Source organism: Mixophyes fleayi, chromosome 3, assembly GCF_038048845.1.
Source record: "Mixophyes fleayi isolate aMixFle1 chromosome 3, aMixFle1.hap1, whole genome shotgun sequence".
NCBI lineage: Eukaryota > Metazoa > Chordata > Amphibia > Anura > Limnodynastidae > Mixophyes > Mixophyes fleayi.
The window spans coordinates 117649394-117666434 of NC_134404.1; the positions used below are offsets into that span (position 1 = coordinate 117649394).

The window sequence follows — 17041 nt, forward strand, 5'->3', positions numbered from 1 at the left end:
TTAATCTAGCTCTGGGCCAGGGTGTCAGATTGACAGCTAGTGCTCTGCCCCTCCTTCCAGTTCCATCCCTAATTTTGTTTGGTTTAGGGTAAGCCTAAAACAAATAACCCTATTAGTATACAGGGTGAAGCAAAAACATCAGGTTTTTAAAGCAAGCAGGCTTTTTGCATTTTGATAAATCCCATTATAATCATCCAGTTATGTTAAAAAAAAAAAAAGTGGTGTATGGAGAAGGAACATATAAAATAAAATGCAATATAAAGGGAAGTTTTTTTTTTTTTATTGCATTTTTTTTTATTTAACATTTATTATTTATAATGATAAAGTATTGCTGGATTAAGCAAAACTAAAATAGGCTCTTTTTATATTGATAAATATATATTGTACCGAAAACCACCATTTAATGATGGGCCGCTACTTATGGGCCAGTGCTGTGTGCTTGCCCCCCGGGCTAAAGTCTGCCAGCCAGCCCCTGCCCTCCCTTGTATTTATTGATCTTATTAGGAAATATAAACTTCTGAAATGAATGTCACACAAATAAAATCTAAAAGTTTAGGATAAATGTGATGCCAAATTTTCCCTCCCTGGATTATGTATTGAATTAAAATTGAAAAGATAATCAGCAATATGCTGCATACTTATCAAATGTTTTTCTGATGATGGAATTCATTTACTTAGTTAAATGTCTAGAAAAAACTTTATATGCAAACCTCTGAGTTCATTGAATCAATGTTATTACAAGTACTGATGAATACTTAGCTTAGTCTGAAAAAATACTGTTACAAATGTTAATATTTCAGAAGATTTTATTCTCTTTTTAACATATGTCTTTGATTTTATTTTTTAGACATTTTATTTTTTACACTATGCAAAAATTTTATCCTGCACAACTTGTGGTAAGTCTACCAGTGGTTCACCGGGACATGTTTTCAGAGGGGAATCTTCATTTGGAAAGTCAATATTATCAGACCTATGTTTTCCTGGGGGAGGAGGTGGGCGAGAGATGGTTGGAGTTGGCAGTTTTGTAGAATCATCCATGGGGTAGTAAATCTGAACTGACCCCTTTGTTCTTTTCTCATGTGGTTTGTTATCATTGTTCTCTTCAGATGAAGAGCCGTGTCCTTCAGAGGTATGGTTGCGCTGACCATGATGATCATGTGACTGGTCATGCTGGTGAGTATGGTTCAGGTGATGATGGTGATGGTGATGATGAGGGTGAGCATGTTTATGATGGTGACCAGGGTGGCAGTGGTGACGTTTATGACCTCTGTGATGGCGACCATGCTTGTGTCTATGATGATCTGGTCCTGCTTCACCAGGTCCTTTGCCATCATTGTTTTCCTTTCCTTGTTGAACCTTTTGACTTTCTTGTCCAAGACCACACTGTTCATGGCTGTCATCATCATCCTAAAAAGTTACAACCATATAAGTGCAATATATAGTAAAAACATTTACATATATCACATTGTCATAGGTTATCTTATTGTGTTTATTAATTATTTAATGAAAACAACATGTTAATTCATTAAGGAAATCCTGGAGGGGATATTAACACATGATTGTGTGCTTGTGCAGTATTGTAGCTAATGAACTGTGCTTTTTTCGGTATCAAAAATATTGTGGCGTTATATGTCTATGACTGGAAGGAAAAAGTGTGGAAGTCACTGCTTTGGGTAATAAGGAGTCAAAGGGGTGTAATTTAGTGCTGGCAAGAGAATATATTTTAGGGTGCTAGGGCAGCATTAGCACAGATGGCATTACTTATATGGCTGGCCTTGGCTTGGGCACCCAGTTGCCTGCAAACATGCACTGCTGGATATGCTGTACAACTGCTAAGCATCTGAACAACTTCTGACATGGTTGTGTAGGGATGTTACAACCATATCACGCAACACAATATTGTACCAAAAAAAAATGTTACAAGACTAAGGGAGACTAGACAGTAGATACTGAGAATATTAGAGAATTAGCACTGATGCGGAAAAGGGTAAGTGAACTGAAGAGGATGCAAGGATTGAGGATATTGGGACTGGAAGGAAGGATTTTAAGATGTGGAAATTTGTTTGTAGCAAGTTTGTGGAATTATTGATGCTTGTGGGGGAATATAGTAACATGAGCACTGACGACTGAATGGAAGATTTAGAACTTGATGGGTGTGAGGAAGGCTATTTAAGCAGGATTTTGAGACATGACAATAAACTGAGGCTGCAAGTATTGAAATGTTGATGACTGGGAGGTGGCTATTTAGAATTGTGGGAATAGTAACACAATGCTACAATTCAGTATAATATACCAATTGTTGTAAAACAAATGTTTTTATTTATTTATCCTACAGAACAACTACAATAGAGATGGAAAACCTTAATTGTTTTGCATATGCCAGAGTCAGACACAACAATTTCACATACTGTATTGAGTGAGCAGAGAAAGTTTTCTACACACCAGTATGTGTTGCCTATATCTTTTTGTCTATATTAAATATGATTCTTCTATATTTTATGATTTGTGGTTTCATTATACACTTCATGCAGTTTCAGTATCTCAGGCTTTGGGTTAGATTTATCAAACCTTCTAAAAAGGAAAAGTGGAAGTGTTGCCCTTAGCAACCAATCAGGTTCTAGCTACCATTTATCTAGTACATTCTAGTGAAGGATAGCTAGAATCTGATTGGTTGCTATGGGCAACACTTCCACTTTACCTTTTTAGAAAGTTTAATAAATCTATCCCTTAGAAGTTAATTATTTTGACATGCAAAGAACTATATTTCTCACAGTTCTCCATACTGGATACAAATGTAGCACCATCATATTGTGTTATTTTTATAAAGCTGGGCAAATATCTTGCCATTGTGTAGCCCATGCACACAATTTCCCCACGAGTACTGTTAATGTTAAACACCAAACCATGGATGAGCTTTATTTGCAATAACATGGCTGATTGATTGGTTTGCTGTGGAATCAGCAGCATCTGTGGTCAGAGCAGAGGTAGGTGCCAGTCACATGTAGAAAAACACACACACAACCAAATAAGGAATACAGCAAGTGATTGAAAGTTGCCTCCACTCAACCCCCAGATGCTTCACTTTGTGATAAAAAAACGAAATAAAAAAAAAACAGGCAGCTCCATCAACCATCCCCAGTGTACACACAATTTTGAAATAAACTTTAAATGAATAAAACACATCTTATATACTTTTTTGATCCATTGTAGTTGAAATGTGAAAAGCAAATCTTCTTATCTTCTTTCTTCTTACCTGCTCCATCATAGTTCAAATGGGCAGACAAAAGAAAACCAAAATACTTCCATAATAAACAACCAACTTGTGAATGATCATTGCTAAATGATCGAATGCAGGATTAACTGGGATTAACTGTGATTCCCTCCAAAGACAACCAGTCAGAATTTTCCCACACTGGACACTTGTGATTGGCTGACAGTGAAGAATAATCCCATCCTTTAAATGAACTAGCGGCAAATTTTTTATGGGGATTTTTGTTTTTTCCCTGGTTTGTACAAAGATGAATTAAGGAAGGAGAACATATGGTTTTATATTTAATAAAGTGGAAATGGAAGGTTTTAATGGAAGATTTTAATTTCCATTTGGACTATGACGGAGCAAAATGAAGGCCATTTTAATTTATAGCTAAGAAAGTGGTGAACGAGGATTTTGAGGATGAGTTTTATTCAATTAATGTTTATTTGAAACATTTGTATGTGGTAAAGAAAACACACACTATTTGTAATGTATGGCATGGAATTACAATATTATGCTTTTGGAAACACACGCAATGTGTTTCTTTAATCTCCCTTATACTGTCTCTTTAACAAGATCAGCCAGCATTAGAAGACAATTTGAAGCTACATTCTACATTTTTTACTGTTACTGAAAGAACTAAAAAAGCCCTTTCGTTTGTTGCACTTTTGCTCATTTGTGCTCATTCACTTAATTAATATACAATCATGAGCCACAATCCATACTTCTATTTGACATCAGTTTTTCCTAGTATTACATTAAATAGGTTCATTACCGTTGGGTTGTAGATTTCACAGGACACGGATAAAAGCTCCACCTGATCTCTTGAAATGAATGAGCTTCCTTTGCAGAAACCAACATGCTGTGGGTGAGAAGAAAATACAGAATATATCCAAAAATAAAGTTATTTCCAGTGAGAAAAACCTGGGACGGAAGATAAGAGGCAGAATCTACAAACCTTTCCCTATTTATTTGCTTTGTACTCATACAGTGCCCATACACTGCCTGATGCAATTTAGGTGCCATTTACTCTAAAACAAAAGCCTAATGTAAAAATTGCATATTTATGCCCATATGCTGAATTGTACACATCTTAAGATCCGTGCAGGTCGGGACCAGTGGCATATGCACCCAGTTTATGCCAGGCACACGTCACTGACACTTACATCCCATGGCTGCCCCCTTGTTTTTATTAATTTATATTGTGTGCATCAAACACACTCCCCATTAGGCATCAATAAAAGTTTAAAATACTCCCTAATACAGCTGAAACAAATTCCCTATCTTGTGTTCATAAAAAAAAAGTTTTGCTTAAACATGCACACAACAGCCTAATAGGTGACTTGTGATGAAGAACTAACCAATCAGCATCAGTCATGCAATCGCAAACAGTCAATCACAGGGGGTTTGTTAGTGCCAGAGACCATCACCATCATTATTATTATTATCATCATTATCATCATCATCATCATCCGCTACTTGCACCTGTCAGCACCACCCACAAATAATATGGCTGTCTCAGGCGTATATGCTTTTTTTCCCAGCAGCTTTCTTTTGCAATTGTCTAAACATACCCTTACTGTACTCAGCCTAAGTTAGAATTTCCCCTATCCCATCTCTCCAGGCACAGACTGGCGTAAGTGGCAGAAATACGCAAATCTGCAGGAGCGCATATGCATGAACCCTCTTTCTGGGCCTGGGCAAAGCGATCTCACACAACATATACCATGCAATCTGCTGCAGTGCTCACTCTCCACTAGCCCTATAATGTCTGCTGGTATATCTTCATTAACAACTACTTATCAGACCTAGCACTGTTTCATAGGCCGTGGCCTAGATTTCAGTCACTTTGTAATCTTTTTATTCACCTCATCCTGTGGCGATTTAATTTTGCAAAGTCGGAATATGAAATTAAGAATGGGAAACATCTGAGAAACATTTTACTTACTGCTTCATGGTCTTTTAAAGAATTGCAGTTTGCAAGGTTAACGTCAGCCTGTGTTTTCAAACAGTCAGTTTCTTTTATAGTGAATAACAAGAAGTAAGATGCTCCAAACACCCACTGCAAAAAAACCAAAAGTTACAAGACAAAAATGATATGTAGAATGCAGTTATTGTTATGTCATTTAAGCTGCAGTTATATATATATATACACATATATATATATATACATTTACACACACACACACATATATATATATATATATATATATATATATATATATATATATATATATATATATATATATATATATGCCATAGGAAGAAGGATGATATACAATATACTGTATATATTATTTGTAACAGAGGGTTTTGAAAAAGTAAAGAGCACAATGTTGCTATATGAAACATTGTTACATCATTGCTATTTGAACCATGATATCTTTCATTTTATTACTTTATTTTTTTATTATGCACATTTTTTATTTCAACACTGGTATTGCATTACATTTTTTATCACTGAAATGTATTTACTTTATTGTTTACTTGCCCTTTTTCTGGGGCACTGTTTATATTTTATTTTCTTTGTATCCCTAATCTGGAGAATCATTTCAGTGGTTGTATATTGATGATAGAACCCAGACCCAGTTACCATGTTCTACCATCATCTTTTTCTCAGAAGGGAGAGATAAAAGGAAAATGAGGGTGATAATGCATTACAGAGAGAGAAAGGGTCCAGTTTATATGGGGTTTTTTTCATTTTGATTATATGTGCTGACATATGTTTTCATTCTGTTTTCCCAATATTTTCTTACCTTCATGTTTGTATCTAAAGAACAAAATATGATATGGTTATTAGAAGTCTTCTCATATTTCTGTGACCTGTATATAGTATTTGAACTTTTCTAAAGCCGCAAAACACCTTGTTGACTAATATCCTTATAATTTACAGTAGGGGGCCATATATAATATATTGTTTTTGCAATTTTACTGTAGAGTGTTTTCATTCTGTCTATTGATTCCTGTGGTGAAAATACATAGCAGCACAATGATATAATAGGTTACACTGCACTTAGGAACATATAATGTGTTACACTGCACTTATGAACATTAAACAAGGTTATACTGCAGTTATGAATCTGTAATATAACAGGTTACACTGCATTTATGAACCTATAATATAATAGGCCACACTGCACTTATGAACATATTATATGTTACACTGCACTTATGAACCTATAATAGGTTACACTGCACTTATGAACATATTATAGGTTACACTCAGGGCCTGATCAACCAATAGACTGATCAGGCTGCAGCCTGGGGCGCTGGAGCCTGGGGGGTGCAGCGTCACCAAGATTAATTTTTTCCCCTGCCATTTCTTTTTTTTATTATGGCAGCGATGGGGCTGGAATCATCAGGACCGCCCCTGGTCTAAAGGGGGTGGCGCTTCTTACTGTGGTCACACGAGATCAGGACTTCTACACCTCACGTAACCACAGTAAGAAGCACCTGCGGCCACACTGACAGGCATCTAGCAGCGATCGCTGCCAGGCTGCCTGTCATGTATAGTGCTGGAGAGAAGACTGCTGCCCAGGAACAATAATGTCTGGTGGCAGAGGGGCTGGTAACAATGCTAAAATGCTAAATGTAAAGAGGCTAAGTGGGGCAGGTGAAGAGGCTGCTATAGTGTGAGTGTGCCCCCCCCACCTGTTGCTATGGTGTGTGTGTGTGTGTGTGTGTGTGTGTCCCCACATGTTGCTATAGTGTGTGTGTGTGTGTGTGTGTCCACATGCTGCCATAGCGTGTGTGTGTGTCCACATGTCCAGGGCCGGTGCTAGGGTCCACGGCGCCCTAGGCATTTTTAAAAAAGCGGCGCCCCCCCCCCCCCCCCGCAAAAATCGCCGGAGGGGAGGAGACGGAGCAGAGAGGCGGCGGTGGTGACAAAATAGCCTCTTCCCCCCCTCCCCGTCCATCTGAATGCTGTGCGGCGGTCGTGACAGGTATAGTCAGCGGTCGCCGCACAGTTTTAAAGTATTTCAGAATTCTGTGGCGCCCTCCAGGCGCCCTCCAGAGCCCGGCGCCCTAGGCAAGTGCCTAACCTTGCCTAATGGGAGCGCCGGGCCTGCACATGTTGCTATAGTGTGTGTGTGTGGCCCCATGTTGCTATAGTGTGTGTGTGTGGGTCCATGTTGCTATAGTGTGTGTGTGTGTTCATGTTGCTATAGTGTGTGTGTGTGTGTGTGTGTGTGTTTGGCTATGTTCATATAGTGTGCATGTGTGTCCGCAGTATTTTAAATATAGTGTGCGTGCGCAGTATTTTGATATAGTGTGCGTGTGTGCGTGCACGTGCTGTATTTTAACATAGTGTGCATACGTGCAGTATTTTAAGATAGCGTGCATGTGTGTGTGTGCGCAGTATTTTAATATAATATGTGAGGGAAAGGAGGAACTTAATATAGTGTGGGAGGTAGGCTATTTAATGGTGGAGTGTAGGTGGGGGCAAATTATTTAAGGTGAGGTGAAGGAACCGTTAATTTAATGCTGGGATGGTTTAGGGCTATCAATTGAATATGGAGCTGATTTTGGGAAGGAGGGCTATTTATAAAATGTGAATATGAATTATTTATTGCCGGGGATGGTTGTGGAAAATGGCTATATTTATTAAGCTTTTTAATTTATTGCTGGGACTGTTTGGAGGGAGGGAAATATGTTTTGAGTAAATGGGTATACTGTTAATTTAATGTTGGAGCTGATTGGAGAGAAATAGGTCTACTTATTAAATGTGAATATTATCATTGCAGGGACCAGAGGAAGGCCTAATTATAAAACGTGAGTGCTATTGTTTTAACACCGGGGCTGGTTGGAGTTTTCTAAATCTCATTTCTTTTAAAATAGGGCATCCAATATTCCAGGATCAAGACAAGAAGGAACTGAGCTAAAGAGATAAAGAAACCAGCTGCTAAAAGTGGTGAAAGTGACCAAGACAGGTAGGTCTGCCAACTGTCCTGAATCTAGTGGGGCAGTCCTGAATTTGGGTGACTGTTTCTCTCTTAGTCAGGATTTGGTCCGACTGCAAGGACGGTTGGGAGGTATGTACCGCTTTACTACGTACTGCTTGTGAAGGCAGAGCTGTGTGCTTCTAACAGTAGTAGTGCCTGTGTATTTGTCTAAAATGATAACCATGTTACATAATAGGGGTCCTGCTGTCTTAAATATCCTGGACCCCCTGAGCCTTTATCCAGCTCTGGTTAGGGGAAGGGAACGGATAGCTGCTCCCAGTTCCCGGACAGGACATAGACTGCAGAGCAAGCCGAGGAGCTCTAAGTATCACAAGATTTGGTAATCTCATGAGACAAAGAGCTTCCCTGCTCACTCTACAGGAAGTTCCCACCCATATGTATGTCAGCAGCACCAGAAGCATAGATAAGTACAGTGGGCTGGGGGTGTCATAATGTGCCTGGGAGGATGGCGTGATGTGGCTGGGAGGTTGTGGTAAATGTAATGTTTTATTATATTGTATGTATCAATACCACATGTTTGCCACACCCACTACACAATGTGGTCACGCCCTTTCGGCACATAGTTTCTGTCCTGCTGGAACTGAGGTGGGCCTGTGTGTTTTAAATGCCAGGGCTGATTTTTAGTCCCAGTCCGGCCCTGGGCAGATAAAAATGCTAAATGGGGCAGGTGAAGAGGCTAAAGGGGCAGGTGAAGAGGGTAAAGGGGGCAGGTGAAGAGGCTAAAGGGGGCAGGGGAAGAGGCTAAAGGGGCAGGTGAAGAGGCTAAAGGGGCAGGTGGAGAGGCTAATGGGGGCAGGTAACAATGCTAATGGGGGCATATAACATTGCTAAAGGGGCAGGTAAAGAGGCTAATGGGGTCAGGTGACAATGCTAATAGGGTCAGGTGACAATGCTAAAAGGGGGCAGGTGAAGAGTCTGAAAGGGGCTGATGAAATGGTTGAGGGGACTATTTTAAAAAAGCAACTATGGGGGGGCATAATCTTTGCATTGTGTGGCGGTTATAAGGATGGTCTCAGTGGTTCTAGGGTCATTAGAATGCTAAATATTAGTCAGGTGGGGCTGATAGAGGTTTATATTTTATTATAGCTTTTTGACAACAATTTTCATATATTTTATTGCCTACATATGCCTGTGTATGGGGAAGTTTTATCTGGCCTGTTGTGTTTTGGAGCCTAATCATTCAGGATTTGTCCACATTTAGCATTATAATACAATTGCTGCATATTTTCAAAACAGGACCCCAACTTTCTAGAAGCCAGCTAGAACAATAAAGCTGCAAGAACAGCGGACAAAGAAGAGCAAGAACAGGTAAGAGAGAATGCACAATCTGTCTAAATTTGAATGCTGGTGAATTCTCCAGCACTTATGAACATAAAACAAGGTTGCACTGCACTTATGAACATATTATAGGTTACACTACACTTATGATGATATAATAGGTTACACTGCCCTTATGAACATGTAACAGGTGACACTGCACTTATGAATACCATCATATATGTGATTTCTTGTTTGTTCTTTTAAATTATAAACAAGTATCCTCTCTGCGTCTTGTAGTTCCCTGACATGGACATATGCCCTTACCTGTAATCTCACTCTTTCTATATCGTCCACTTTAAAATATCTGGTCTCGTTGCTCTCTGCATTGAATTTTTGAACCAGGAGATCGGCCTTTTCTTTAATTTTATCTGTGATCTCTATCACTGTAGGACAGTCTGGGCACATCCTGTGAATTGTACTGGAAGGAACTGGTAACAAAACAGGGTCATCAAATGTGTAAAATTCCCCACCCCCCAATCCAACCATACCCACACAAATGTTACATTCATTCCCATCTGGTTGTACCTGTACTGAGGGTGCAGTTGTAGTTTAACAGTTTCAGTATTCTCCATGGCCTGGATATGAGAATAATGGCTTTGCAGTGACCAGTTACCTATGAAGTAAATAGTATTGTGTTGATAAAAGTTTCTCATGATCAGAATACTTTTCAGCAACATTTATATATATATACTAGATGTATTTAATATATTAAAGGTTTAAATATATTAAAGGCTAAACTTTCCAAGTCAGCCATTTTAACCAGAAATATACTATATGAGGAAAACATACTTCATGTCTGCACTACATTACTTGCAAGTATTACTGTAATGGAAACATTCATCATATGACATTAATTGTAATGTAGCCTTGTAATGTGCTTTTTACACCAACCTATCCAGAGTAGACCTTGTGCCACGTTATGATATAGATTGGTGGGTGTCCATATACACAGAGATTAAGTTAGCAAGATAAGGAATCTGTTTAATAATGGGAGTGGGCCAGTAGAGCTCTTTAGAGGCCGGTCGACTGTTGCTAGATTAATAAATGGGGATTCTCCCCTGGAACCTCCACTGTCGTCATCAGGCAGCTGTCTTCCAAAACATACTGGTATTGGGTCTGCTACATTAGTACAATGAAAGCATATTGGTGCAATGCACTGGTTAAAATGAGGGCTTGTGAAAGTGGAAAACCTCTTTAAGGAGCCAAAAGCTTCTGGGGTAAACAGTAAATAAGAAAGCTGAATATATACATGTTAATCTTAATTCCTGTCATCCAATATTGCTGGGTGCATGAGGATGGATATCCAAGTTTTCTGGTGGACAAGACGTTGTAATAACAACAGTGAGCTAAATTTAAACATGATTCTAAATTAAGTTTTCTGTCGTTTTGAAGGAGAAATCAGACACTCATTGAAATGTCCTCAGCCAGGCCCTCGGTACCTCTCAAAGCTGTATTTTCAAGCAGTTATAATTTTCATTGGCACAACCATGATGGCTGCTCTGTGGTGAACTAATGATGAACAGTAACCTCAAACAACATGAAATTGCTACAGATTGTATTTCTGTTTCTGAAATCAGTCCACCCACTGCCATACAAATGTTACCTGATTAGCTACCGCCTAGTACAGCTGGCTACAAAAATCTACACACTTATTTCCTTTGTATTCAGAGTCCACGTTTGGCCACCATCCATCAGTTGGACTCTGGTTTAAATATATCTCAATGGAGTTAGGGGAGTTGTCTCAGCAGTAAAGTGAAAAGTGTTTTAGGAGTTGTTCTTCCCTTGATTATACTTAATATAATTATAATTATTTATCTATTCTTGGGGTGCTACTACCAAACTGACATACAGATAAATTCCACAAGATTAAAGGAGTTTTTTGTTGTAGTGCTCAGAACTGTCCTATGTCATCATAGTACTGGGTTGTGCCATAACTTATAATTAAAAACTACTTTATTGCATATTATTATAATAAATTGATATGTTTAAAAACAGTGAAATAACAGTGAACAAATAAGCGTGAATTAAAATGCTGATTGTACCTGTCTATTATCAATATTGTTGAGGTTTGTTGCCCAGAGAAAACTGTAGCCCTGTTTAACAATTCATGTTTAAATCTTAAAACTTTTTAGGGGAAAATTGAGCAGTGATTTACTAAGGGCAAAAGCCTCAACTATATTGACAATAGATGGGTACAATCAGCATTTTAATGCATGCTTATTTTTTCACTGTTAATTTGCTGTTGTTTTTAATTGTGAGTTATGACACAGTCTAGTACTATGGTGAAATAGATAGGACAGTTCTGAGGACTACGACTAAAAACTCCTTTTTTCTTTGTGGAATTTAAAATAATTCTTAGTCTGGTATTTTGGTTCTAATTTATATAATCTGTGTCAGTGATCGAAGTGGAAATTTAGAAGTGTTGGCATGGAAAATGTAAGTGAATGGAAATTGATAGTATGGCATACCACCATATATTATTATTATTATCCTTTATTTATAAGGCGCCACAAGAATTCTGCAGTGCCGTACAGAGTACAAACAGTAGAACCACCTCGACCGCTAATCTTCTTAATTTATGGAAAATGTTCAATTTCACCTGGTTGATTCTCATTTTAATACTTGCCTGTTCATGTATAGGAATACGCTCATCACACTCTTTCCATTTTTTCCCACTCAAGACAGAACATTCTGTTTCAATAACATCAAGATCTAAGTAATAGATGGAGGCTCCTTTTATTTTCGTAGACTGCAATAAGAAAAGAGCAAAATTAACATAGATGGTAGTAGTATCACTGATAAGAGAACTAGAGGAGGACAGTCTGAGAATAGGTTATGATAAGATGCTCGTGTGCTTCTCATAAACAAGACTCAAAACAAGATTTTTTTTTCAGGATCCTTTGAGTCTTCAGTACATGCTTATGGAGAGGGTTAAGTTATTGGCTTATATATATATATAGATAGATAGATAGATAGATAGATAGATAGATATATGTATATATATATATATATATATATCATCATCATCATTTATTTATATAGTGCCACTAATTCTGCAGCGCTGTACAGAGAACTCATTCACATCAGTCCCTGCCCCATTGGAGCTTACAGTCTAAATTCCCTACTATAGACACACACTCACACACAGACAGACAGAGAGGGAGAGACTAGGGTCAATTTGATTGCAGCCAATTAACCTACCAGTATGTTTTTGGAGTGTGGGAGGAAACCGGAGCACCCGGAGGAAACCCACGCAAACACAGGGAGAACATACAAACTCCACACAGATAAGGCCATGGTTGGGAATCGAACTCATGACCCCAGTGCTATGAGGCAGATGTGCTAACCACTACGCCACCGTGCTGCCCTATATATATATATATATATATATATATATATATATATATATATATATATATATATATATATATATATATATATATATATATATATATATATATATATATATATATATATATATATATATATATATATATATAAATCACTTGATAATAGTTCTCTAACACATTCACATCTTTTCTGCTAGGTTATCATTATGAAACAATAGGTGCCATTGACAATTAAGTTGCCAATGCTGCTGTTTGTGAAACGATAAATGTGACATATCAGATCTTACTCCCATTGATAAATGAGCTAGTAGTTTTAGCCTTGCATACAGCGCTGGAATCACTAACAAGGTAAATAGGAATAATGAAACCTTAGCATTGCAGTGTGGGTCATAAACATGTGAGGGAACATAATTCATTTTGGTTGGAGAATTTCTTAAGCACAAACACGCTGATCAGAAAATAATATTTTGCAAATCATCATATGATATTAATTGGGACAAATGAATTATAAAAAAAATAAAAATGGACATTGTCTTCTTTAACAAATATAACTTCAGCACCGGGTTTCCACATATCATCAAAGTATACATTAATAATGCTATTTTTATACATTTTAGAGTTCTGTCCTATGTCTGCTGGTAACTGTGTTACTAATTAAACTTAAAAGTGCATTTAACCACCTCTTCTGTATTGGTGCATTGTGCAATATTTGTTTTTTTAACTGAAAACTACATGTTTATTGTTTTCTTTTGGTTGTTATTGTATATGCTTGAAATTTTTTGGGCATTTTAAAAGTATAATAATAAGTTATGAAAAAATTCTTTCACTTGTATTTACTTGTATCTTGTATTATACAGGACACTCTTCCACTACAAGAAAAAGGTGCATAACATAAATGGGATTGGATTGATAAATAAGCCCTTTCATTTTTTATCAGGTTTATTTATATTATATGTATAAAACTACCACATAAATAAAAGTTCAAAAAAGCGATCTTCTACTTTTTCCAGTTATTATTCTTTCATAATGTATTAACATATAAATCTGAGATATTGAAATACAATGACACTTTATTTTCTATTGTTTTAATGCAATAAGAGAGTCACTCACCTCTTGCTGAAAAACGGACTTAATTCGGATCGGCTTAAACACAAATCCCTCATCTCGGTCTTCATTTATCAAGTCCACTGCCAAATCAGATTGTATCTGAGTTGCATTGCAGTCTAGAGGGATTACACTGGGTAATAATGGTGGGCTTCTGGCAGAACATAGTGATACTAACAGAAATAAGGCTAATGCACAAATCTGCTTCATTTTGATGGCTCAGTTAAAATGATTTTTCTGACCCAATCAACCACACAAAAAACATCATTTTATATAGTCCTTAATTATGGACCCTTGCTTTTCTCCTTGACCTCAGTCTGGCAGAACTACAAATAAAAGGTAAATGATTATAAGGCTGTTTGTTTTGCCCAGGTAGCAGGTCGCAGGTCATTGTACTGAATGTCCAATTTATTATCTACGGCAAACTGACTTGCTCAACTGAGTTCTTCCTCTTATGTAAGCAACTGAATAAATAATCAAATAAAAGGTATGAGAAATTCTTTATAGTAAAAAAAAACAATAAAATCAGACTATATGTTTATTTGAGGTTCCATTTTTATATAATATCATTTTGCAGACCTTTCTGTAGGGTAAAGTCCCTAACTGGTTCTATCTTTTATTTGAAGGCTCAGGAAAATGGAACAGTACTGTGAAATTAGGTAAATTACACCATCATACTTTTGAAATGCTGGATTCTGCAGCTAGTTTTTGGCCAGTTAGACTTTAAAACTATTTAGAGCTATCTGAGGACACATCTGATTCTCTCTGCTTATTTCCTTATATAAGGGATCAGATTGTACCCACACAAACTTTTATTTCATACAAAACTCTTCTATAAATAATTGTTTACCTTCCATAATTAGTATATATTCCATCCTGGAACAATTTAAGGACAAGGAACATAGTTTAAAATTTGCAAATATGTTAAAGTTTCATGAGCTCTTCAGAACTGAACATATTTGAGATGAGATTATGGGGACTATTTAACACTCATTTTTATCCGTGTTAAGTATCGTCTGTCATCACAGTGATAACAGATGACTGATGGAGCAATGTACAATTAAAGTCATGTCAGGCCAATGATATTCGATAAGAGGCTGTCTCGGCAATGACTCCATTTCACTTACAACTGACAGCCCAGCCCCAGTACACAGAAGAATTGTAGGGACTGCGAGTGACAAGAAGACTGTTTAACATGGACCATTTGAGTTCAAGTAATACCGCAGTCCCCTTATTCTATTGCCATAACAGGCAATAATGAATGAAAACATGCTTTATTTATTAAGAAAAAATGCACCAAAATGTCCAGCGCTGGGAATAACCCTCTACCTATATACAATCACTGTCTATAGAATACACACTTGGGTAAAATACACAAATTTATTGGAACTTGAGTCCCTACAGTAAATCACACAACTCCCAACTGGAGATCTTATATACAAATACAGACAAAAGTATAATGATATTTAGATTTGGGCTGAGCGTACCAATATAATACAACCTTTATGTTTCTCATACAATGTTAGTGAGGAGAAACAGTTAATAAAAACATTTTATATCTCCTCTTTCATCTGATGAAACTTGGATCCATCATAAACCTTAAAAATGTGAATACATGCATGATTCAAAAAATATAGAGATCTCATTTCTGAAAATTCTTATCTAAAAATAAAAATAAAAATAAAAATAAAAAATGCGTTAAAAATAGGATAACTACTTTGTGTGTATCCACAACAAACAAATGGTCTTCAATGTAATAATATAGAAAATCCAGAAATACACAATTAGGCGTATTCCATGTTTATACGATAAGTACAGTTCATGATGTCCTCCTTTCTGCGTATATATATATAGACTCTCATAACATCGGAGACGATAAATGTGTAATGCAACAATTCTTACCACATCCTATGGCTCTTGTAGAGAGATACAGGGAAGCTTGATTCTAATCCACCTGTAAAAAGTTCCCAAGCCACCCGGATATCCGTTGATGTTTCCACTGAAAGAAGTACAGTGTCCAATTCAAGCGTGCAGGAACCGATATGATGTATACTCGTTCCGCTTGAAGACAATGTCAATGCAATCATCGGAGCATGTATTTGTCAGGGTATTATCTTTCTCCACACAGCGCTGTGTATAATAAAGAAACCTGAAGGGAAATCCTTTACTTGCTGACGCGTTTTGTCCCGTTCCAAGCGGGACTTTTTCAAAGTAATGCTCCGATGTTTTCAACTCCTATTTAAGGAAAATGGGGGCGTGGTTATCCCCATAAAGTATTTACATTTAAAGTGCACTCCTCTCTTTATCTCCTCTCCGCAGTCCATTTCCAAGGACAGCTATATGGAATATTTGTTTATCAATTAGTTGTTTGTTCCACATATTCCAGGCCATCGGAACACTTCCTGTGAAGAATTAAAACATTTGTGTCCACCCCTACAAAGCACTTTCAAAGAGCCTCAAGGAGTGGAAATTCGATCTAATGTTTCATATATTTTTCTTTCTCCATTTTTTTATTCTTATTTCATAATAGTGGAACTCACCGTTCCTAAAGCAATGTTATTTTATTCATTCCTTCATATAATCAGATGATCCATATATATAGAGAAAGTTCCTCATATCATAAAGAACAGGGGACTAATTCCAATCTTCTTAGCTTCTACTCAAAGAGCAGAATAACATCACATAAAATTCATCCTAATAAACCATGTCATATGGAGTTCCACTTTTTCTCACAGTTCTCCAAATCCTATCTCATTATGTATAGGCATCATAATCATATTAATATGTATCATATCTCTATCAGTACATACACAGTGATGGATTAACCACATAGCAACAAAAACATTCCCGAATGCTAAAGGGGATTCATACAAGTCTATATTCCTAATTCTAATAACATTCTCATTCTCAGAGATCCATAGAATCTAAAATCAAACGAAACATGGACCTAACATTCTCATATCATATACCACCCATATTTTATTTGTATCTACTATATGGTTCTCCCAATCACTTCTATTTACATATAATATATGATTTTTAGATCCTTT

The 17041-nt window shown here is 37.0% G+C and overlaps 1 protein-coding gene across 1 annotated transcript; it reads right to left on the reverse strand.

Annotated features, from left to right (window-relative positions):
• Nucleotides 1-788: 788 nt before the first annotated feature.
• Nucleotides 789-14251, reverse strand: LOC142143939 (fetuin-B-like). Its single transcript, XM_075202229.1, has 7 exons — nucleotides 13998-14251; nucleotides 12164-12286; nucleotides 10063-10150; nucleotides 9802-9965; nucleotides 5202-5315; nucleotides 4029-4115; nucleotides 789-1407 (listed from the first exon to the last, which is right to left on the reverse strand). The coding sequence occupies exons 1-7, from the start codon at nucleotides 14199-14201 to the stop codon at nucleotides 865-867; spliced, it is 1323 nt and encodes a 440-aa protein (XP_075058330.1). The 5' UTR covers nucleotides 14202-14251; the 3' UTR covers nucleotides 789-864.
• Nucleotides 14252-17041: the final 2790 nt, after the last annotated feature.

Bases quoted from the DNA above. Each gene is read 5' to 3' on its own strand.
- LOC142143939 (XM_075202229.1), bottom strand. From the start codon at position 14,201: ATGAAGCAGATTTGTGCATTAGCCTTATTTCTGTTAGTATCACTATGT. The intron at 9,966-10,062 runs GTACAACCAGAT...TTTTGTTACCAG, and splicing joins CAACTGCACCCTCAGTACAG to TTCCTTCCAGTACAATTCAC. The intron at 4,116-5,201 runs GTAAGTAAAATG...TCTCACCCACAG, and splicing joins CTTTAAAAGACCATGAAGCA to CATGTTGGTTTCTGCAAAGG.